Source organism: Bufo gargarizans, chromosome 4 (assembly GCF_014858855.1).
Source record: "Bufo gargarizans isolate SCDJY-AF-19 chromosome 4, ASM1485885v1, whole genome shotgun sequence".
Classification (NCBI taxonomy): domain Eukaryota; kingdom Metazoa; phylum Chordata; class Amphibia; order Anura; family Bufonidae; genus Bufo; species Bufo gargarizans.
This window is the reverse complement of record NC_058083.1, coordinates 408497913-408522807: the sequence shown is the minus strand read 5'-3', so window position 1 is coordinate 408522807 and position 24895 is coordinate 408497913. Positions and strand designations below refer to the sequence as shown.

General features: G+C 41.8%; 1 protein-coding gene across 2 annotated transcripts in view; it reads right to left on the bottom strand.

Annotated features, from left to right (window-relative positions):
• STXBP5 (syntaxin binding protein 5) overlaps positions 1-24895 on the bottom strand; it is a 424762-nt gene that overhangs the window by 18614 nt on the left and 381253 nt on the right. For both annotated transcript variants that reach the window (XM_044291763.1, XM_044291764.1), the window contains 5 exons: positions 21824-21874; positions 8905-9144; positions 8346-8715; positions 5646-5811; positions 3380-3491 (listed from right to left, as the gene is read on the bottom strand). In XM_044291763.1, the coding sequence (XP_044147698.1) occupies positions 3380-3491; positions 5646-5811; positions 8346-8715; positions 8905-9144; positions 21824-21874 (939 nt within the window). The remainder of the gene's footprint in view (positions 1-3379; positions 3492-5645; positions 5812-8345; positions 8716-8904; positions 9145-21823; positions 21875-24895) is intronic.

The window sequence follows — 24895 nt, the reverse complement described above, 5'->3', positions numbered from 1 at the left end:
TCTACCAGTCGTGCTGGAGAGAAGGGGTTAGGTTGAGAATTTTGCATGGGGAGGGGCACTGTTTCTATTTTTGTCTACGGCACCAAAAAGGCTAGGTGCACCCCTGGGTAAAACACTGTTTTTGGGCAGGAAATGTACATTTGTGGCAGCCAAGGATTAACTGCCACAGAAAGAAGTGAAGCTTGGGTGCAACATGAGCAATGGTGAAACCCTCATTACACCAAATGCCTATTTTGCATATTTAGGAAAAGTATTATAATTTGGGAAGTCTCAGTTCAACAAAAGAAAACTGCGTTTTACTCAGGTAACCCACATCTATGTGTCTATGCAAACCGCATGACAGGGAGGTTGCTGGTGACAGATTCCCTTTAAAGCGGCTATGCCACAATGGACATTAATCACCTATCTAAATGATATGTAATAAATGTCTGATAGTGAGCATGATCACTAGAACAGGATCCTGAAACCCCCTTTCTCCTCACTACAGGAACACAGTGAGGAGGAGTCTAAATGGAGTGGTGGGACCCCAGCAGTGGGACCCCGAGTGACCAGACATTTACCCCCCATCACTTATTTACCAGCCTAGTCATAGATTTATGGAGAGATCTAGTAACCCTTTCCTGACATCCATTGTACATTTAGGGCACAGCGCAAAGTGTCCTCCAAACAGCTGCCATACATATATGGTTCTCTGATCGGGTGGGTGCAAAAACTACGCCCTCTCAATCAGCGGCAGGGGCCGGGCTGTTACTGACAGCAGAGCCCCTGCTAGATCCACCAGCATTGGTGAAAACACCAATGCCGGCGCATTAACCCCACGTAATACATTATATGCATTATGTATTGTAATGCATTGTAAAGGGGATCAGACCCCTAAAAGTTGATGTCCCACAGTGAGACAAAAAAAAAAATAATTAAGTAAAAAAAATAATAATAAGCGCCCTTTCCCCTTATCCCCAGCTCTATAACATGATCTAGCCCATCAGATGAACGTCGTATAAAGATAAAAACTGTGCCAAAATAGTCAATTTGCCTTACAAAAAGTGTAGTAGAGAGCGATTAAAAAGTACTATGTACCCCAAAATGGTACCAATGGAAAAGTCAACTGACGCCACAAAAAATTAGCCTTATACAAGACTATACCGAAAAATAAAAAAATATAGCTCTCACAAAATTGCAGCACAAAAACTGCATAAAAAAGTTTTTATTGAATAAGATTGCAAAAAAGAAAAAAGTAGACATATTATGCATCGCCGCATCCAAAATTACCAGCTATATAAAAATATCACATAATCTACCATGTCCGATAAATGCTGTAAAAAAATCCCCCAAAACTTAAAACAGTCATTTTTTTATCACCTTGCCGTACAAAAAGCAGAATAGTGAGCAATCAAAAAGCACTACGTACCCCATAATGGTACCAATGAACCAATGAATGGTTCCAACTCATCCCAGAAAAAATTAGCCCCCACACAAGATGATCAGCAGAAAAAAAAATATATAACTCAGAAAATGGTGACGCAAAAACGGAATTTTATTCAAAAATGCTTTTTGTAAAAAAGTGGCAAAAAGTTAAAAAGACCACCTATATAAAATTGTTATCCTTGTAATTGTATTGACCGGCAGAATAAAAATAAAATCTAAATTTTCCCGCATGTTGTTTATCGCAATTACAAAATCCAAAAAGTAATGGCAAAGTTGTTGTCTTTTCTTTATCCTGCTTCCCAAAAAGCTAAATAAAAAAAAAGCCAAAACAGTGATCAAAATAGAACCAATGATAAAGTTCTGTTGAGAGAAAAATAAAATGTATGGTTGTCATAAAATGGCTATACTGGTCTCCAGAGGCTGATCAATAGCAACATGGCGCCCATAAACCATTCCACCAAAATCTGCCCTCCAAAAACCATATGGTGCTCACTCTCCTCTGATCCCTGCCATGTGCCAAAACAGACTACATATTGGGAATTGCTGTGTTCAGGAGAAAATGCTCAACAAAATTTGGGGTGCTTTTTCTCCTGTTAGCTCTTGGGGGCTTATGCAACATTTTATTGAAAGAAATGAAAATTTTCATATCCACAGCCAAGTTTTTCTAAATTCTATGAAACGCAAGTGGGGGTCAAAATTGGCAGTACACCCCTCAATAAATTATTTTGTGGGTTTCTACTGTAAGGGTACCTTAGTGTGCCTTCAAATATTAGCCAAAAACCATTCCAGCAAAATCTGCCCTCCAAAAACCATATGGCGCTCCTTTCCTTCTGAGCCCTGCCGTGCCCCCCTCCAGCAGTTATGACCATATATTAGGTGTTTCTGTAAACTGCAGAATTAGAATAATAAATATTGAGGTTTGTTTTGCTGTTAACCTTTGCTGCCTTACATGAAAAGAATGGATTAAAATGTAAAACTTGCAAAAAAAAGTAAAATTTTGAAATTTTTCCTCCATTTTCCTTTAGTTCTTGTGAAACATGTAAAGGGCTTGTAAAATCAGTTTTCAATAACTTGAGGGGTGCAGTTTCTAAGATGGGGTAATTTATGGGAGTTTTCTACATAAGCCCCACAAGCCATCTAATGTTGTTAAAAAAAAAAATACATTTACAAAATGATGCAAACAAAGTATTAAGTATTTTACGAGGTATCACTATCAGTCTCAAAAGCAGAAAAATTCAAATTTCTGTAAATTTTGAATAAAAAAAATAAAAAATAAAGGTAAAACATATAAGCTGAAATTAATCTTTACAATAAAGTACAATGTGTCACAAAAAACAACCTCAAAATTGCTTGGATAAGTAAAAGCATTCCAACGTTATTACCACATAAAGTGACATGTCAGATTTGCAAAAATAGTTCTGGTCAAGAAGGTAAAAAATGGCCTTAAGGGACTAATGTTTTGTTGTTTTAATGAATGACGTAAGGACAATCTGACCAGATTGACTACAAACAACTAGTTGTTTTGCATCTGCTGTACAAACCAAAATCGACAATGCATTGCCAACTTTAGGTAAGGAACATTAATCAAAGGGGTTTTCTCGGTTCAGTATTTTCATGGTCTTTACTCAGCATAGGCCATCAATATCAAATTGGTGGGGGTCTCTCTTTTAGCACCTCTGCCTAACAGTTGTTTACTAGTAATAGTGGCACAGGCTATTGCAGCTTTGTCTTGTTCACTTGAATAAGACCATGCAGAATTATCCTTCACTGCCACTCCTAAGTATATGATGTGCAGGTAGACCACAGGATGTAAACAATGAACAGGCTGAGGAGCACTGCAGCCCTTTTAAAAGCTGAGTGGTATCGGTGGAACCCCTACCAATCTGATATCGATGGCCTATCCTTTATTTTTTTGTATTTCTCAATTAACAAAAGAACAATACATAAAACTCACAGAGGTCTTCTCTGTCCAGTGACTGTGCTCCTCCTCCAAACAAACCTTTGAAGAAACCTCTATTAGGGGCTTCAGGTGTTTCAACTGGAGTAAACATCTCTCCTAGCATTTCCTATATGAATGTGAACAATTCAAAATTAAAATGGTTATGAATTGTGAACACAAATTACAAAATATCTTGGAACCTGACATATCGTGACTGGGATCATATACATTTATATAAAAAAACCTTTTATTTATGGATCACAAGCCAATGATCAGTGGTGGACTTATTGCACAAAGAAATAACCACTCAAATGCTGTGTAAAGGTGTAGATTTACCAAAACATTAATTTTTCAGTGCTCCTTTGGAAAAGAAAGGTGGAATCTGATTGGCTGTTATGAGCAACTCAACTGGTTTTCCTTTCAAACAGTTTTTCTAAATCTCCCCAATTATGAAAATGTTTTCACAAAAGAAATGTCCAAGACTATAGCTGGGCTTGCCACCTAGCCGGAGGCTGGTGCCAGAAATTTTTAAAGTTTTTACTTGCCCATTGAAGTGTCTGCTCTGCTATCTGGGAGTCTCTGGCTAATTCCATATGTGTCTATATATCAAATCAGTGCTAGGATAATGAAGGGGGGTGTCTCCCAAACATACGGTTGTGCTTATGGATACTCCTGTACATTTAACTTTTATTCTGTCTCCAATTTTAAAATTAGCGCTGCCAGGTCTCAAACCACGACATTGTGCTACACTGTGCATAAAAATACATTATACATGGGAAGATTTTTGAGGTTTTTAGTAACAGAAAGTCATTCTCTTATTAGAATTGGGTTCTGTGGCTAAGTGCATAGAGTGCCTTTCTTCAACACAGAAGGTCCATCTGTATTACATTTACTGAGCCACAGAGCCAAATGCTAATAAGGGGAGGATTTTATGTTACTAAAAACCTCAATAGTATTTTTATCATGTATAAAGTATTATTATACAAGATGAAGCACAATATACTATCTCTATGTATACATTGCATGTGTGTTTTTTTTTGTATATGGGGAGGGTAAAAGCAGAAATATAGGAGGGAGATCTATCAAAACTGGTACAAAAGAGAAAACTGGCTTTGTTGCCCATAGCAACCAGATTCCATTTTTCAACAAAGAAGCGCTGAAAAATCGCGCTTGATAATTCCTCACCACAATTCTTTAGCAATTGGAAAAATGTAATGGCATAAATTACAATAATGACAAAACAGTCTGACATAGAAGGAGGACAATTACAATTATGTAAGCATCATCTCTATGAAATGACTGAAATGAATGCCACTAGAGATGAGAGAATTTCCGCTTATGAAATTAGTTTACACTTCGTTTGGTGGTAACAGCTGAATTGCGCTATGGATTCTGTTACAACGGACCATAACGCAATTCTACAACGGAATGCCTTTAGAGGCATTCCGTTATTCATTCCGTCATAATAGAAGCCTATGGGCTGCAAAACGGATCCGTTCCATTTCCGTTATGCAGGAAAGGACTCCGCTCATCTGTAAATGCCACCTGACGGACCACACTGACTACAGTGGGATATGGTTTCCATTAGAAAACCCAGCATTTTACCAAACAAGAAAACACACCATGCTGAAATATTGGGGAGATTTACCAAAACTGTTGTAAAGTAAAACTAGCTTAGTAGCCCGTAGCAAGAAGCTTTAGAAAATAAAAGGTGAAATCTGGTTGCTATGTGCAACTAAGGCCGTTTTGATAAGTCTCTTTATCTATTTCTTCTAGGAGATATAAACCAAATCCTTTATGATTGATCCCTTATCAAAACACAGAACCATTTTTTGTGGCATTTACTGCATCTCGTTATAACACAAGCACCATTTGAAGTCTTGGACTCTAGACTCAGAGGGTCATTTATTAAGACCAGCATTTTAGACGCCGGTCTTCATAAAGCCCCTGCACTGGCGGTGGATAGCTGAAGTTATGTAGAGGCGCCGGCCTCTACATAACTTCGGCACAACCAGCGCCACTTCTAAACATAAGCCAGCTTTCTAGCGGTCTTATATTTAGACTCGTCCCCTAATAAATGACCCCCTCTGTGTCCATATACTGCATGTCAGTGTCAGAGCACTTACTGGCTTGACTACTTTAAGTTACAACAAAAAAAGAAGATACCTGAGCCCTGATAAACATCCCCATCGAAAGCTAAACCTGACAGTGAAGTGGAAAGAGATCTAGTCAGGATCAGAATCTGGAATGATGTAAATTTAGAATCAGGCATCTGTGTTACCTGTAGGTTCTCGCAAGTTTCTTGACTGTAGGTAATTCTCTGTATTTCTGTAGGTGAGACGAGATACAATGCCTGCCCATTGTTCGTGAAGCAGAATGTTCGGGCTATCCGCATGTTGGTTAGTGGCAAGTAATTTACATCCAACAGCGGCCTTAAACTTGGCAAACTTAGAAGAAAAGAGTAGAAAAATATTTTTTTTTATCTTTAAACCATACATGCCGATGTTCAAATTTTATTTATATGAACATGAAGAAAGCCACAACAACCATACTCTGCTCTAATCTGTACCTATAAATTATCCCCACATGCCTATTTTGTAATGCACAGACGTTTTGCTAGAGATGAGTCTAGCAAAACAATGGTGGTCATTCTAACAGATTACACCAGATGAGGCTGGAATGGTTACCTGGTTTTGACTATCCATTGCAGTCTTTTTGACTGTATGCCCTATGAAGATCCACTGTATGTACTCTGTGCATAGTGTCCCATTTACAAAAGATAAAACAGATTTAAAAAAAAAAAATCTTTCTCCTACAGATGCTTTTCAAAGTAGTGATAAACATGAACATATCTTTTTGAATTGTATCTTACAGCTTTGCGGACTTGTTCCTGTATGGGGAAAATGATATCCGATACAAATAGAAGGCTATTAAGAAAATTTAGAAGTAATCCTATATTTTAAGAGGTGAGTGTGTAAAGAGGGCATGCGACCTGGCACACTGTCAGTACGTTTTGTAAGTAATTGTGTATTTATTATTTCATAAATTATATGTTATTAACTTTTTTACTTTGCATCGTCCAAGAGCCATAACTTTATTTTTATTTTTCTATCAAAATAGCCATATGAAGGTTTGTTTTTGGGGAATAAGTTGTATTTTTAATGTTCTGCTAATGTAAAAAATAACTGCTTTGTGTTGCTATATTCTGAAACCCATAACTTTAATAACATAGGATAACCTGTAACATAAGGTAATCTTGAAGAGGAAACAGCGCCGCTTGCTCTTCAAACAGCTGATTGACGGAGATGCCAGAAGATGGACCTCCACCGATCTGATATTGATTACTTATCCTGAGGATGGGTCATCAATATTTTGACAATGCAAAACCCCTTTAAGGAATAGCCTTCTGATATAATGTTCTGGCAAGTTCCTAAGGAAACCATCTACCTTGTGCATGATGGTGTAAAAAAAAAAGAAAAAAAGAATAAATACTGGTCTTCAACAAATATTTAAAATGTTCACTTAAAAGATAGATTTAAACCGTTCACTCTTAGGCCTCATGCACACGACCGTTCTGTTTTTTTGCGGTCCGCAAAACAGGGAAGTCACCCGTGTGCCTTCCGCAATTTGCAGAACGGAACAGGCGGCCAATTGTAGAGATGCCTTTTCTTGTCCGCAAAACAGACAAGAATTGGACATGTTATATTTTTTTTGCGGGGCCATGGAACGGAGCAACAGATGCGGACAGAACACGGAGTGCTGTCTGCATCTTTTGCGGCCCCATTGAAGTGAATGGGTCCACACCCAAGCTGCAAAAACTGCGGCTTGGATGCGGACCAGAACAACGGTCGTGTGCATGAGGCCTTAAAGGGAGTCCATCACCTCCAAAAATCTGTTTGAAAGTGAATATACCACGGGGTAGGGTAGTTGCCCCAAAATGTAACTATACTTTTCTTGTGAAAATTAGGTCCTCTAATCCTGAGAAATGCTGTTTTAAAATGTTTATGCAATTATGGGTTTCGGTGAACTATTGGCAGGACCATTCCGGTTTTTCCCCTGGCTTCCTTAGTGTGCGCCATTGCTACTGGCTCTGAAATTTCATTGACTATAAATAAATCAAGAGGGGGAGATGATGGGCAGTGTTATTTGCAGAGCAGCCCCACCAACACTGCACTAAAAACTGTATTTGCATAGAAATAAAGACTACTCAAGGGCATTCTAGTTGTAGAGAGTTTACTAGATTTTTTGCAGAAGAGCAGATAAAACCAGAACTTTCCAGCTTTGTACCATCCACCAACGGGGACCAGGAGTAAAGTGATAAAAGCACTAAGACCCTTTTTGTAACCTGCTCATATGACAAAATATATTCATATGTAGTTGAATTATGTACATATGAAATTCACCATGATCCAGTGATTGGTTAATATTTGCCGCAATGTGAAGTGCCTAATGACAGCGATTGACTATTTTTTAATATGATAAATGTGTCTTTTTTCTCTAAATAAAAAAGTGGATGTAGACTAATAGGAGACTTTGTTTATGGCACTTCATTTTGGTATAAATATATGGCTGCTCATCACATGTTTAACAAGATTTTCAGATGGGTAGACCTAGGCAATACATTTATTAAGAGGTGTGCAGCTTTTAATCTTATTTGGTGCAATTCTCTCCATCTTCCCAATATAACTACACTGTATGTATTCATAAATGTGGGCAACACTTTTCAACATGGTCCGCTTATTATAGTGCTGGGCTTTGCCATCCAGGACAGAAGTGTCTGAGTTTTGTTTACCCCTCTGTGTTCTTTCCATGACCTATGGACCTATTCCCCACTCTCTTGTTTGCCTTGTAGGCTCCACTTTAAAAGGGCTCCATAGTCTGTCTTCATATGTCCTTGTTTTAATCCACTTCCGATGGTCCTAATGTAGGAACAGAAAACTATATAGATATATATATCATTAAATGTTAGAATATTTCTTACCTAAATGTCATAATGTGTCCATTGGCACAGAAACATGCAAGGCAAGTACTATTACTCATTGACACTATATCTCCACGAAGGACAAAAGAAGTCTCTGTAATGTTGTGTTTATAAATGCAGTTCTGGGAGGGCAGTGAGATCACCTTCGCCTGTTTTTCTGAACATATTACTGCATATTGGCTTTCACTGATTTCCTGAGACGAAGATGGTGAGACTGAAACTGGCCTCCTTTTTTTCAACCGCTCCTTGTCATCCTTTTCTTCAGGTGCGTTAGGTTCCCTCCAGGCTTCATACGCTGGTGGGATTATAGCTCCTAGCGAGTCCAGAAATGCCATTCTTAGGATTGCACCCTTTAGCCTCAGTATTGTTCCTGTGGAGAAATAGACTTTCAGACATCAACAAATTAAGTATAAACCACAATTTTGTTAATTTACTTAGTACTAGTGAATTATAGTAGAGACAATGCTAAAACTTTTGACATTAAAGCTCAAAGCTATACCAAGATTTCATCAACTCTGTTGTCTCTCTACTAAGTGTATTCAACTGATATGGTACTTACCACTTGGAGATACAATAACAGGCTGAAGAAGTCTCTGGTCTCTTCCTGGTGGCAAGTTTAATACAATTACTAAGACCGTCCCTAACGTGGTTCCAACCCATAAGCATGGTGATGTTGATGTATCAGGTTTTCTTGTGAATGTCTCACAAAAATGGAGAGCAGATATTGCTTCCCGTGAATCCTTGTCTATGCTGGTCACACTGGAACTCCGAGATCGACTGAAGGAGTTGTCTCTGACATCTAAGAATATAAGAACCAAAATGTTCAGTATGGTAAGGGAAAGCATTTACAATTTAATAATTAAAGGGCTTCTGTCACCCCCCAAAAGTCATTTTTCGTTTTTTTGGCTACTTAAAATCCTTATACAGCGATTTTTCAATATATAGTGCCCTTAGCCTTTTTCGTTCACTAGTTTCTTTAACCCCTTAGGGACATAGCCTTATTTCACCTTAAGGACCAGGCCATTTTTTGCAAATCTGACCAGTGTCACTTTAAGTGCTGATAACTTTAAAACGCTTTGACTTATCCAGGCCGTTCTGAGATTGTTTTTTCTTAACATATTGTACTTCATAACAGTGGTAAAATGAAGTTAAAAAAAATATTTTTTTTGCATAAAAAAATACCTAATTTACCAAAAATGTGGAAAAATTTTAAAATTTCAAAGTTTCAGTTTCTCTACTTCTGTAACACATAGTAATACCCCCAAAAATTGTGATGACTTTACATTCCCCATATGTCTACTTCATGTTTGAATTATTTTGGGAATTATATTTTATTTTTTGGGGATGTTACAAGGCTTAGAAGTTTAGAAGCAAATCTTGAAATTTTTCAGAAATTTACAACAAACCCAATTTTTAGGGACCACTACAGGTCTGAAGACACTTTGTGAGGTTTACATAATAGAAACCACACAAAAATGACCCCATCTAAGAAACTACACCTCTCAAGGTATTTAAAACTGATTTTACATACGTTGTTAACCTTCTAGGTGTTGCACAAGAGTTATTGGCAAATGGGGATGAAATTTGAGAATTCTATTTTTTTGTCAAACTTTCCATTTTAACCCATTTTTTCCACTAGCAAAGCAAGGGTTAACAGCCAAACAAGACTGTATCTTTATTGCCCTGACTCTGCCGTTTACAGAAACACCCAATATGTGGCTGTAAACTACTGTACGGCCACACAGCGGGGCGTAGAGTGAAAGGTGCACGTTTGGTTTTTGGAGGGCTGATTTTTATGGACTGGTTTATTTACACGGTGTCCTGTTTCAACCCCCCTGATGCACCCCTGGAGTAGAAACTCCTTAAAAGTGACCCCATTTTGGAAACTACGGGATAAGGTGGCATTTTCTGGGGGGACTATTTTTAGGGTACATATGAGTTTTGGTTGCTCTATATTACATTTTTGTGAGGCAAGGTTACCAAAAATTGAAATTCTGAAATTTCATCTCCATTTGTCATTAACTGTTGAGGAACACCTAAAGGGTTAATAAAGTTTCTATAATCAGTTTTGAATACCTGGAGTGGTGTAGTTTCTTAGATGGGGTCACTTTTAGGGAGTTTTTACTCTAGGGGGGCATCAGGGGGGCTTCAAAAAGGGACATGGTGTCAATAAAAAAGGACATAAAAATCGGCCTTCCAGAAACCATGTCGGTCCTTTCCTTTTGCAGCCTCCCTTTTACTGATACTGAAGTTTACGACCACAAATGTGGAATTTCTGTAAACTGCAGTATCAGGGTAATAAATTAACTTTTGTTTGGTTGTTAACCCTTGTTATGTTACCGGAAAAAAAGGATTGAAATGGAAAAGTGCCAAAAATAGCAGTTTTGGCACCGTTTTATTTTTTATTTTTTTGGACAGTGTTAATCTGGGGGTTAGGTCATGGGATATTTTTATAGAGGAGATTCTTACGGATGCGGCGATACCTAATAAGTCTACATTTTTTTTACAATTATTTAGGTTTTTGACTATATTATCCTTTTTGATACTAATATTTTTTTGGGGTATCTCTAAAGTCTAAGGCCTCTTTCACATTTGCGTTGTCCGGATCCGTCGTGTACTCCATTTGCCGGAATTACACGCCGGATCCGGAAAAACGCAAGTGAACTGAAAGCATTTGAAGACGGATCCGTCTTCAAAATGCGTTCAGTGTTACTATGGCAGCCAGGACGCTATTAAAGTCCTGGTTGCCATAGTAGTAGTGGGGAGCAGTATACTTACAGTCCGTATGGCTCCCGGGGCGCTCCAGAATGACGTCACTCTGGAGCGTCCCGGGAGCCGCACGGACGGTAAGTATACTGCTCACCCGCTCCCCACTACACTTTACCATGGCTGCCAGGACTTTAGCGTCCTGGCAGCCATGGTAACCATTCAGAAAAAGCTAAACGTCGGATCCGGTAATGCGCCGAAACGACGTTTAGCTTAAGGTCAGATCCAGATTAATGCCTTCCAATGGGCATTAATTCCGGATCCGGCCTTGCGGCAAGTGTTCAGGATTTTTGGCCGGAGCTAAAAGCGCAGCATGCTGCGGTATTTTCTCTGGCCAAAAAACGTTCTGGTCCTGAACTGAAGACATCCTGATGCATCCTGAACGGATTTCTCTCTATTCAGAATGCATGGGGATAATCCTGATCAGGATTCTTTCGGCATAGAGCCCCAACGACGGAACTCTATGCCGGAACAAAAGAACGCAAGTGTGAAAGAGCCCTAAAAGTCATATTTTTTTTTCTTTATCCGATTATCTTATGTGGGGGCTCATTTTTTGCGGGATGAGCGGATGGTTTTATTGGCACTATTTTGGAGGCTATATGACTTTTTGATCGCTTGCTATTAAACTTTTTATTATGTAAGGTGACAAAAAATTTTTTTTTTTGCACCTTTCTTTTTTTTTTTTCTGGACCGTGTTAATCTGTGGGGTTAGGTCATGGGGTATTTTTATAGAGGAGATTATTAACGACGCGGCGATACCTAATATGTCTAATTTTAAGAAATTATTTTAGTTTTTTTTGGGTGTCTCAAGTCTGAGAACCAGTTTTTTTTATCCGATGTCAGTGCTAAATTGGGATATAAATTTAGTACTCCATGGAAGTGTGATACTCCCTGAAGCAACCGTCAATGCAGAGGCCCGGGTGATCGGGGCACGTGTCGCACTGAGTAGTAGTGTCCTTCCGTATCCCCCTCCTGCAACACACACTGCGCTTTTTTGGGGTTCGTCCCTTCTTTCCAGTATGGGGGACCACACCTGGAAAGTGTTGGCCAGGGACGATCCGGGCGCCTACAGGTACTCCGGCCTGCTCTTTTCCGGTCCGAAAAGATCAGGGCCTTGAGGACTGCCTCATAGAACTAAAGGAATGTCCCAGTGTTGCCAGCACTCTGGGACAGCACAAAAGAGTTGTACATGGCAACCTGTACCAAGTAGACCGCAACTTTTTTGTACCATGCCCGGGTTTTGCGCATGGCGTTATATGGCTTGAGGACTCCTCCCATATACCGATTGTAGTAGACGATACAATCGAGCTTGAGGACCGTTGCCGCGGTACCTCGCACAGGGACAGGGGTGATGCCGTTACCATGAATTGTGGACAGCATAAGGACACCCCTCTTGTCCTTATACCTGACCAGCAACAGGTTTCCAGTGGTAAGGGCACAGGTCTCACCTCTGGGGATAGGTACCTGGAGGGGGTGGGCAGGGAGGCAGCGTTTATTTTAGCGCACGGTCCCACAAGCGGACGTGGATCTGGCAGCAAGGGACTGGAACAAGGGGATACTGGTATAAAACTTATCCACGTAAAGGTGGTAACCCTTATCCAGCAGTGGGTACATAAGGTCCCACACAAGTTTCCCGGTAACACCCAGAGTGGGGGGACATTCTGGGGGTTGAATCCGGGAATCTCGCCCCTCGTATACACAAAATTTGTAAGTGTACCCTGAGGTACTCTCACAAATTTTGTATAGCTTCACGCCATACCTCGCCCGCTTGGAGGGCACATACTGGCGGAAAATGAGTCTCCCCTTGAACGCAATGAGAGACTCATCAACCGCGACCTCCCTTCCAGGTACATAGGCCTCCATGAATTTGGCCCCAAAGTGATCAATGACCGGCCGTATCTTATACAGACGGTCATAGGCAGGATCACCTCGGGGGGGACATGCTGCATTATCGGAATAATGCAGACATTTCCGGATGGCCTCAAACCGGGAGCGTGTCATGGCCGTACTGTAAAGTGGGGTCTGGTATAGGATGTCCCCACTCCAGTACAGCCTGACACTGGGTTTCTTGACCAGGCCCATATGCAGCACGAGGCCCCAAAATGTCCTCATTTCGGCTGCACTGACCGGCGTCCAGCCACCGGGCCTGGCCAAAAAGGAGCCTGGGTGTTGAGCAACGAACTGATGCTCCACCATCAGATTCACCAGTGGGTCACTGATAAAATAACAAAAAAAGTCATATTCAGTGTAGCCCACTGTGGAAAAATCTGGATTCCTGATTGGCCTACAAAATCAGGAATCACGGGATCGTATCGCTCTGGGCTACACCAGACTAGTTCACCGGCAGGGTGTTCCGGTGGATTTAACTGGTGGGCCGGGAAACCAGTACGAGCCCCAGAGCTGCTTGTACTAGGCTGGGCCACAGGGTCCCTAACATGGCGGTCCCCTTGCTCCGCGTGGCGGCGTCTCCGCCGCCTTGGGGGCTCATCATCATCGCTAGATGATGAGGAGGACGCGGATGACAACAGGAATGTGGGGTCATCCTCGTCCTCACTGGGACTCTCGGAGTCGGAGGCAAGCTGGGCGTATGCCTCCTCGGCCGAGAACGTCCGGCGGGCCATAGGGTAGTGTGTGTCTGCGTGTGTATGTGCGTGTGTGTAAATCTTTATTTGGTGTGCGTGTGTGTGGGGGCACGGGTGTTCACGAACTCACCCCAAAACTGCTCATCAACCGTCCGAAGTTGATCAGCGGTAGGGTGTGTGATGCGCTAACAGTGGCCGGACGCTAAGAGTGCCGGCCACAGTCAGCAAACACAAAAAAATAAAATAAAAATAATCCTGCACCCCAAAAAAGTTGGGGGGGGGGGGCAAGCTGCAGCACCCCTGGGGGGGGGGTCTAGGGTCACACAGCTATGCTGTGGACCCCAGACACCGTAACTTAGGGTGATGCAATAAAAGTTTTACAAACTAACTTTCCCTTTATTTTCCCTGCCTAACCCAAACTTTCCCTATGTACCTGAAGTTCAGATGGGGGGTGCTGGGGCACAGATCGGGTGATGCTGGCACCGATGGACGACACGTGCAGGCAGCTCCTCTCTCCTCCGGCTCCGGAACACAAAAGGAGGAGGCGGAACACAACCAAGCACCATCACTATCACTCTTTCTTTTAAACATATATGGGGTCATTTATTAAACTGGTGTAAAGTAGAACTGGCTTAGTTGCCCATAGCAACCAATCAGATTCCACCTTTCATTTTTTCGTCAGCTCCTTTGGAAAATCAAAGGTTGAATCTGATTGGCTGCTATGGGCAACTAAACCAGTTCTACTTTAAACCAGTTAGATAAATGACTGCAATAGTTACAAAATAACATGAAGCGTATTAAGATGCATTCACATACAGCATTAGAACACATTTTTCTTTGTGCATTTATGCAGTTTTCTGTTGCTCTCTATTAAATCCTAACAGCTCCAGCGCATGCCAATGAGTCCGCATATCCATGAGCTCGTAGTCATCCCTGCCCACCTGCCTCTCATTGACAATTGTTTTTCCAAGTGAATCAACACAATTTTTTATGTATGGTCACCTATAAGGTTCTTTTACAGAGTTTGTAGAAACGCTCGCTCCTAATAACAGTCCTTTTATTTTTTTCGCCGGCACCTAAAATCCTTGTTTTTGTGCATCAGATTGTGCAATATACTGCCCAGGAACAATGATTTTCCGTGGGGACAAACTATTTCTGTATCGATCGACTCACCCCATACAGCAGAGATGACTGCTGCATGTAAATGCAGTACTTATATCTGACATTTATCGGGAACATTTGGTTAATTGCCAATTATAGTGTGAAACATTGGTCTGTAGTAAAGAACTTTTAGGGCCGATTCACACGACCGTGTTCAGTCTGGGAAAAACAGTCCATGTGTTGGCTGCATCTCCCAGGCTAAGCATGGCTCCCCAGACCTGAATGGACTGCATCATGGTGTTTTATGATACAGTCAGTTCCTATCATGGTCCTATTGCAAATGAAGATGTAAGTACTGTACAACTGCAGAACTCACTGTATCATATAACACTAAGGCTACTTTAACACTAGTGTTTTAGTTTTACGCTATTGAGATCCGTCATAGGAGCTCAATACTGGAAAAAAAAATGCCTCAGTTTTGTCCCCATTCATTGTCAATGGGGACAAAACTGAACTGAACAGAATGGAATGCTCCAAAATGTATTCCGTTCTGTTTAGTTGCGTACCCATAACGGAGAGCAAACCGCAACATGTTGTAGTTTGCTTTCCGTCTTGGGATGCGGAGCAAGACAGATCCAGCATGACCCCCAATGCAAGTCAACGGGGACGGATCATTTTTTTCTGACACAATCTGACAATAGAAAACGGATCCGTCCTCCATTGACTTTCAATGGAGTTCAAGACGGATCCGTCTTGGCAATGTTAAAGATAATACAACCGGAGCTGTTCATAACGGATGCAGATGGTTGTATTATCAGAAACTGAAGCGTTTTTGCTGAATCCTGCCGGATCCAGTAAAAACGCTAGTGTCAAAGCAGCCTAAGATGCAGTAAGTTGGGGTCAGGGGAGCCACGGTCAGCCCGGGAGATGTGGCAGACACATGTACTTCCTGTACTGAACACGATTGTGTGAATCATCCCTTAGTCTTTAAGAATACATGAATATCTCTGCACATATGGGGGGATTTATTAAAGCTTCTTATTGCATCCCACCTCTGGATCCTCCTAATGATACGCTCTGACTTTCTGTGATGGGAACATGCCTTTAAGATTGGGTTTTAAAAGGGTTGTTCCACGAAAAATATTCAGCAGTTTTCAAAACAGCCCCTGGATCTAAATATATTTGTAATTGCATGTAATTAAAAATTTTGCATAGCCACTGAGTTATTCAATAAAATGTATCTGTACTGCGACACCTGCTGTTTTTTTCTTTTCTTATTTATTTGTCCTGCTCACTGAGAAGTCCGCACATGCTCAGTTTCATCCTTCAACTGCCTCCTGAGCTGTGATAGGGAGAGCATGGGCACGCCCCCTTAGCTGCAGCAGAAAAGACACACCTCCCGAGCTGTCGGCTTCATATAAATCTAGCAGATAAATGGATGAGGAGATCTCTGGACCATGTGAGGTACAGGGCTGGTTCTAGCTTTGTTAAAAAGAGCTTGTCGTGTACTATATGATCTCTGATTTTCATTTTGTGTCATGAGATAACCCCTTTAAGTTTTTGCTGCCTCTCATTTTTTACAAGCACTGATGTAGATATATGAGGCTTTGCTTTCCACATATCAATTTGTATCTTATGACTTATGAGTGGGAGTTAAATGACCAAGATCTCTCTGTAAGTGCTGCTATCAACCACATGCATCCTTTTTATCACCCTGACTTAAGGTACATGTACGTTGCTTTATGGGGAACAAAAACGTCTGTTTTGTAAAAAAAAAAAAGAAAAAAGGTTTAGTTATTAAACACAAAATAATTCAATTACTTAAATTATTCAGTAAAAGACCTTAAGCACAATAATATTTTCATTACATTTTTCTTACATAGAAATGACAATTCAACATTTAATTTAAAAATGAAAACACTCAATTAAGGTTCAGATCTCCCAACAAAAATGTCCAGCCTGCACTAAACACATTACCAATTTCAATTACATTTGGGAGATTCCACAAACCAAATAAAAGTTAAAATTGAACAGGTTACCCCCTCCGAGACAAAGAGGTGACAGACAACTATGTCTCCAGCAAATACAAATATTTTGCATTTCAAATTTAACGTTGCCATACACATAAGATTGAAGTTGGACGGAATGGCTGATTTCGGCCATTCCTGCCAACTGTCGTTTAAAAAACTAGCGTTCGCGATCGCTGACGGCAGGCTCTTGTCTACTGAAAATGAAATCCGCTGTGCTGGAAAACTTTGGCCGATCATCGGCCGAAACTGCAACTTGATGGCATGATCAGCTGAATTGAGCCACTAGCCGTTGTGCTCAAGCAACAGGGAGTCTGTTTTTATTTTATTTTTTAAACCGACTCCCTGGTCAGAAAGTTTAGTTGGTGGGATCGCTCATACTGTCATTATCTGAAATGTATAGCTAGTTTTAAAGACAATGGGGGAGACATACTAATAAAAATACGCCGGAAGTCTCATTTTGTGCTAAAAAAAAAGACACATAAATGCTGTGTACCACATTCATTAAGTGTTTTAGACACTTGTAGAGCATTTTTCCAACCTGCCTAATAATGGGGTGGGCGGGCCGGGGGGGTGGTCTGCCATAAAAGGGGCCTAGCTGGAAAAAAAAAACCTGTCACTTGGAACATGGTGTCTAAGCTGAAGAGAGCACATTATAGAGCAGGAGGAGATTAGCAGATGGATATGTAGTTTTGTTGGAAATAGGGTTGAAACGATTACTCGATTAAATCAAGTAATTCGACACCAAAAAATCCTCGATGCAATTTTTTTGCATCGAAGATTTGTTTGTGTCATGTGACCACAGAGCGGGAGTGAAACGCTTTCTCTTACTCCAGCTCTGTGGTCTCCTGCTGAGCTTGGAATACTCATCTTTCCAGCAGGAGGCCTCCGGACACTTCACAGCACGTCCATGGTCCCACACTGCACTGACCTCCTGACGTACGCATGCCGTGACCTGACACGCTGTGTGAGCTAAAGCCACTGGGGTGGGGAAAGAGCTGATGGCACTGGGGTGGGGGAAGAGCTGATGGCACTGGGGTGGCGAAGAGCTGATGGCACTGGGATGGCGAAGAGCTGATGGCACTGGGGTGGCGAAGAGCTGATGGCACTGGGGTGGCGAAGAGCTGATGGCACTGGGGTGGCGAAGAGCTGATGGCACTGGGGTGGCGAAGAGCTGATGGCACTGGGGTGGCGAAGAGCTGATGGCACTGGGGTGGCGAAGAGCTGATGGCACTGGGGTGGCGAAGAGCTGATGGCACTGGGGTGGCGAAGAGCTGATGGCACTGGGGTGGCGAAGAGCTGATGGCACTGGGGTGGCGAAGAGCTGATGGCACTGGGGTGGCGAAGAGCTGATGGCACTGGGGTGGCGAAGAGCTGATGGCACTGGGGTGGCGAAGAGCTGATGGCACTGGGGTGGCGAAGAGCTGATGGCACTGGGGTGGCGAAGAGCTGATGGCACTGGGGTGGCGAAGAGCTGATGGCACTGGGGTGGCGAAGAGCTGATGGCACTGGGGTGGCGAAGAGCTGATGGCACTGGGGTGGCGAAGAGCTGATGGCACTGGGGTGGCGAAGAGCTGATGGCACTGGGGTGGCGAGGAGCTGATGGCACTGGCATGGTGGAAAGCTGATGGCACTGGGGGATAGTGGAAATGATGGCACTGGGGGTAAACGATGCACTTGGATTGATCGCACAGTGGGGAACGAAGGGTGTTGGGGACTAATGGCAGGGGGTCTTATGAGTTTTTATAAAGGAAAACAGTCTATTAAATCATTTTTTCTTATTAGATTACTCGATTGATCGTAAAAAAAAAAAAAAAAATCGATAGAATACTTGATTACTAAAATAATTGTTTACTGCAGCCCTAGTTGGAAAAAAATTACAAGTTTTACTGAATCTTTTCCATTTATATCCATTCTCATTTTGGGCTTTGAAGTCCAGGAAGCGGTCCTAGCAGTGATTGACAGCCTTCCCTCTATTACTGTGTATATAGAGATAGCTATCAGTCACTGATAGGACCGCCTCATGGACTTCAAAGCCCAGAATGAGAATGGATACTGACCTGGAACTCGCAAATATATTGGAGCGCTCGGCAACTTTTCCTGGCGGGAAATACAAAAGGATGGTACCTGCCAAACATCACGGCTGCACAGTGCACAAACAATCACGGCACCCAGCTGACCCCATTTCCCCCAGCCAGGGCCGTCTTTAATATTGATTGGACCCCGGGCAAAAATTTACTTGGGCCCCCTGGATCCCGCCTTCCCACACCTTAGCATGCAATCACGCTCTCCACCACAACACACACACAAAAAATCCACATATCTGGTAGAGTCCAGTGAATGACTGTAAATACTTTCAGTTCTGAAGACTCCAGCGGCTCAGGATCAGTGCTCTGGGCAGCTGGGCTCAGGCTGGAAGTGGGCACCGCTCTGCAGGAAGGAGACCAGGGCTCGGCTCACCCTAGTGTTACAGAGCACCCCAGCACCCCACAGTATGCAGTATAGCACCCTATAGTATACAGCACCACACAGTATGCAGTTTAGCACCCCACACTATACAGTACCCCACAGTATATAGTAGAGCAGTATAGCAGCCCACAGTATACAGCACCTCACGGTATACAACACCTCACTGTATACAGCACCCCAAACTATACACGATACAGCCCCCCCCCCCCACTATACAGCCCCCCCCACTATACAGGCCCCCCCCACTATACAGGCCACCACACAATATACAGGCCCCCCCCCAGTATACAGCCCACCACACAATATACAGCCCATTACACAATATACAGCCCACCACACAGTATACAGCCCACCACACAGTATACAGCCCACCACACAGTATACAGCACCCCACTATACAGTAGTTTACAGTATATTAACATAACAGCCCCTGTCACCTTTTTCTGATGTAATCTTTACACAAAAAAGCTCCACAGTTAACTTCTGTAGGACCTGTGATGACCTCATAGCCATGTGACCAGTAATTGCTAGGTTACTGGTCACATGGTAATTATGTCATTAAGGTCCTAGAGCAAAACTCATTAAGGTCCTAGAATTAAGATCATTAACACAGTACGATCATGATGCCTGTGTAGCCGACAGCCTGACACCCAGGGCAGTAGCTAGCAGGGCTCAAGAGGCAGCTGCCTTGGGCCCCCCAGGAGCAACTGGGCCCAGGGCAGCTGCCCCTTTTGCCCCTTGGTAAAGACGGCCCTGCCCCCAGCGCACACGAACTAACAGAACAACATATCTGAGGTAAGATCGCTCCAAGCTGAGTGACACGTGGGACACCACGGCCGGCAAGAACCTGCAACCAACTGTACGTTAATGCGTATAAACCTATGTGGGGAAAAGAAAGAGGAGATTGCCGTAATACATGAATGAATGCTGCGTGAATATGAATAAGGATACCTTTAGGCTGGAAATAAATTGAAAGTAAGGAGAATCTTTGGACATAAATCTAACTTATTGTGAATATTTCACTTTGGACATTCTCATTGCTCTCTCTATATATTTTGAAAAAAAAAAAGGGCCACCAAAGGGGCATAAGAACGGACATGATTATAGCCACTAAAGCGGAATGTGCCATTAAAGGATGAACTGAGGCTTTTTAATATATGTGATATCAAATAGACACAGAGCAAGCTATTATTGGCATTATAATTGTTTATATTCATATACATTACTGTTATTCAATCAGCTTTATACCATCGGCATTATAATTGTGTACACATACATGCATATATTGTTATCTCCTTTTAATTTTTTTTTATTGTGTTTTGAACTGCGGTCTCCACTTTAATTGAATGCATTTTGGAGTGATCTTATTTTTTATATTATATATATTTTTAGCTGGATTAATAAAGAATATTTAAGAATATACGTTCCAGTGTGACTCCAGAGAGAGTGCCTGCATTCAGTGCGCTGCCTGTGCTGTTCATAGTGCGCCCTGCGCTGATGAATGGCAGGAATAGACTAAGGCATATTGGTACAACATAGACTTTTTCCAAGGGTGAAATCTGCACCAAAATTGCACAACTGACATGCTGCAGATTTCAACATTTGCACGGCAGGTCAATTTCCGCACAGAAGAAAAAAGCAAAGTGTACATGGGATCTGTCTAATCTCATACACTTTGCTGGTACTGTATCACACTGGTTTTTCTGCATGAAAATCTGTGCGCTAAATCCTCACAAAATCCACAACATGTGCAGTTAAGCCTAAAGGTGTGCCAGATTTATCATCCAGCAGCAGACACTGTTTCACTTTTCTTTTTTGCTATTAATATTTAGGTTCTGTTCACATTAGTGTCATGGTCACATTCTTAAATGGGGTTTGTGGAACTTTTATATTTATGGTCTATTCTCAAGAACACCCAGCACCCTTGCTCCAGCCCTGGAAATAGGCAAAGCTCTGTCCATTGTGTAGTGGATGAGTACTTCAGCCCTGCTCTCACTGAAGTGAATATGAGTAAGCTCCGTCTACTACATGATGAACGGAGTTGTGCAATTCTGATGCTCAAGCTAGTCCCGAGGAGCTGATCATCATATAGCATAGGGTATGGGGTGTCAAACCCTTAGTGATCTGATGTTGATGGCTTATTCTAAGGATAGGCCATCAATATAAAAAAACAGAACCATAACAACTATGATAGATTCCATAAGAAGAATAGTCTTTTTTTTTTTTTTTCCCCCCTTACAAGATTGGCACCACAGACTACACTATTCTTGCTGTCAAAGAAGTGAAAACTCTACAGGAAGAAGAACGACGGGCATGTCAACGCGACATTAGACATTTATTTTCTTTCTTTCCTGGCTGACTGTGCTCTATTTACCTCATTCCTGCTGCTTTACTTCCATGTAATCCTTTCACAGGGGTAAATGCAGTGACTGCTCGTAGTATCTGGCCTATCATGGTCATGGGGACCTACATCTGCCTCTGCTATGTCACATTGCGGAGATGTAAATTATTATTTTTTTTCAGCACATCTTACCTAGTTCAGGCTTTAATTCTGTAGGTAGGCTTAACTTCCTTGACATCTTTGCTGAAAGATAAAAAAGAAAATGTAATCTTCTTAAAACCAGGTTATGTATATTAATTCAACTAGAATAATTGATTCCATCAGTGTTCATGCACTGACTTCTTAGGTTGATGGATGGAACAGAAATCATTATGGAAATGAAGATTGGATGGTTTGATTGCAGTACATCGGATTACAAAATCTTAACATAAATGTGGAATATAGCAACTCACATGATAACACAATCAATATAATCACATAAAGCAAATATCCAGAACAACTACATGCTGACAGCAGACTTGCAGGTTCATTTCCAAATACAAATGTTAAGTGAACAATATATAATCTTTCAGGCATTACAGGGTTTTTTCCGGAAATAAATTATTGATGACCCGTCCTCAAAAAAGCTCATAAATAAATTATTGGTGGGGGGGCACCCCTGCCGATCAGCTGCCTCCTCTTCATGGTACACCAAGCAATGTACGCTGTAGTTGCTCAAAGGCTATGTGCCAGGTGGATGTGATGTCACAGCCCTAGGAAGAGCTGCATGCTCACTGACCATGGGGTTGCCAGGAGTCATACCCCCATGATCCGATATTGATGACCTATTTTGAGGATAAGACAACACCTTTACAGAACTTCCAACACAATCTTGTACAACAACACTGCAAGTGTACAGTATAATGGAAGAAATATTCGTAATGATCAGAATACAATTAAGTTAATTCATTGATTGTGAAGGCTGCGACTGTACTAGTACAGTCAAGCAATACATGCAGTCATTTTATTTAATAAAATAGTTCTTGAAAAAGTGCAGAACCCATTTCATCATCAGATTTTTACCGATGCAAAATTACGAACATATTGTAGAGAACTGGTTGGCTACATCACACATTTTTGTTCTTACATCAATATTAGTAAAATATCTGAAGGGTGCATTTACACCAACAGATTATCTGACAGATTTTCTGACCAATCATTGGTCAGATGGCCATTTGCACAAACCGATCTATTGGTCTGATTGGACAGAAATTGGTCAGATAATCTGTTGGTGTAAATGCTAAGGCTACTTTCACACTTGTGGCAGTGTGATCCGGCGGGCAGTTCCGTAGTCGGAACTGCCCGCCGATCTTGGATGTGACTGAAAGCATTTGAGAGACACATCCGGATGCGGATCCGTCTCACAAATGGATTGCAAGAACGGATCCGTCTCTCCGCTTGTCATGCGGACAGACGGATCCGTCTTGTATCTTTTTTCACATTTTTACCAGTCTGCGCATGCGCATACCGGAAGGACGGATTCAGCATTTTGAATGCACTAATACATTCCTATGGGGGCACTAATACATTCCTATGGGGAAAATGCCGGAATTCCGGCAAGTCTTCATTTTTTTTCGCCGGAGATAAAACCGTAGCATGCTGCGGTTTTATCTTTTGCCTGATCAGTCAAAATGACTGGACTGAATGGATTGCTCTCCATTCAGAATGCATGGGGATATGCCTGATCAGTTATTTTCCGGTATTGAGCCTCTGTGACGGAACTCAGCGCCGGAAAAGAAAAGCTCCCACATGACCTAAGGCTCAGATGTCTTTCACTGAATGATGTCAGAGAACAGATAAGGGAGGAAAAAAAAGTACTCTTTCTCCAGCTTCTGAGCTATAAAGCTAACCATACACATTTGTCTAAAGTCTACCAAAACAGCAGATTTCAACCAAAAAGATTGTTCATTGGAAGAAATTTACCAACAATTAATTGAGCGGACTGATAACAGACTGCCATCATCCAAAAAGAAGTCAGGGAGAGAGTTTACAGAAAGATCATTTGGCCTTCGATTGCTGTCGATAGCCAGATGAAACAACTGTAAAAGCCAACCCCACCACTATTGTTGAGCGAACTTCTGTTTTCAGGTTTGGCGTACAATGTTCAGGTTATCTAAGAATTCTGTTATGGATTCCGCTACAATGGACCATAAGTTATAGTCCGTGGTAGCGGTATCCATAACAAAATTCTTAGATAACCCGAACCTTGTACACCGAACTTGAAAACAGAAGTTCGTCCAACACTACTCACCACAAATGTGTCTACGTAACAACTGTTCTCCAGATGACTGTTCAACAGTTGATCAGTCATCAACCTACTTCTATCTGATGTGTATGGTCACCTTAATACCACAGACCAAATTTAAAATAAAGTTGCCTATTACAAAATAGCAGGCAGACTGAAGGCGCCTTTAGACACAGAGCAAGCAGGCAATTATTAAAAGGAAATGTTCCACCCCAAAAACCGCCTGCTTGTCAGTGGAGGTGAAGAGCTGCATTTACATGCAATAATCACCTCCACTGTGTGGGGATGAGCAATGGCTACATCATCATCTGCTATCCAGAAATGACAATTTAGTGTGCTGCGTGAAAGATCATCATTTCACTCGAGCGTTTCGCTTGTTCATCGGGTGCTCTGCAGTACAATTACACAGGCAGATTGTTAAACGAGTGTAGTAACGTATGTTCTCGATAATCTGCCCGGCAAATCTGCGGTGTAAATCCGCCATAACCTAGATCTGTGGATCAGTGACAAAACCAGGCATAAGGCTGACTACAAACAATGATCTGTAAATGACACGGATCTTTTAAAGTACTGTACAAATAAATGTTGGCTCATGAAAACAGTGATTTATCTCAGCTTTTATGTTAAAATAGGATTTCTTACGCGCCTGTGAATTATAGATTATTGGGCCTGTCCAGCAGATTTTCTTCTAAAAATTATTTAGTACTTGCGTGTTGCCCTTGTTTTCTGCTACACTAGGAAATGGCCATAAGCAGTAATATATTTTACCTGCCTGTCTCATTATAGACTCCTGCCTACATGTATAAGCACAAGCCCATCTCAAACCAAGCTGGCAGTAAGTGTATGGAATACTGGTTTCCACTGTAGCAAGGGCTGAATGATAATGAGCTGCAAGCGGCTAAACCACAAATGAGAGAGAGAATATTATCAGGTATTAGGCAAATACGCCACAAAAAAGAGGATCTAAAAGTGTTAAGAAG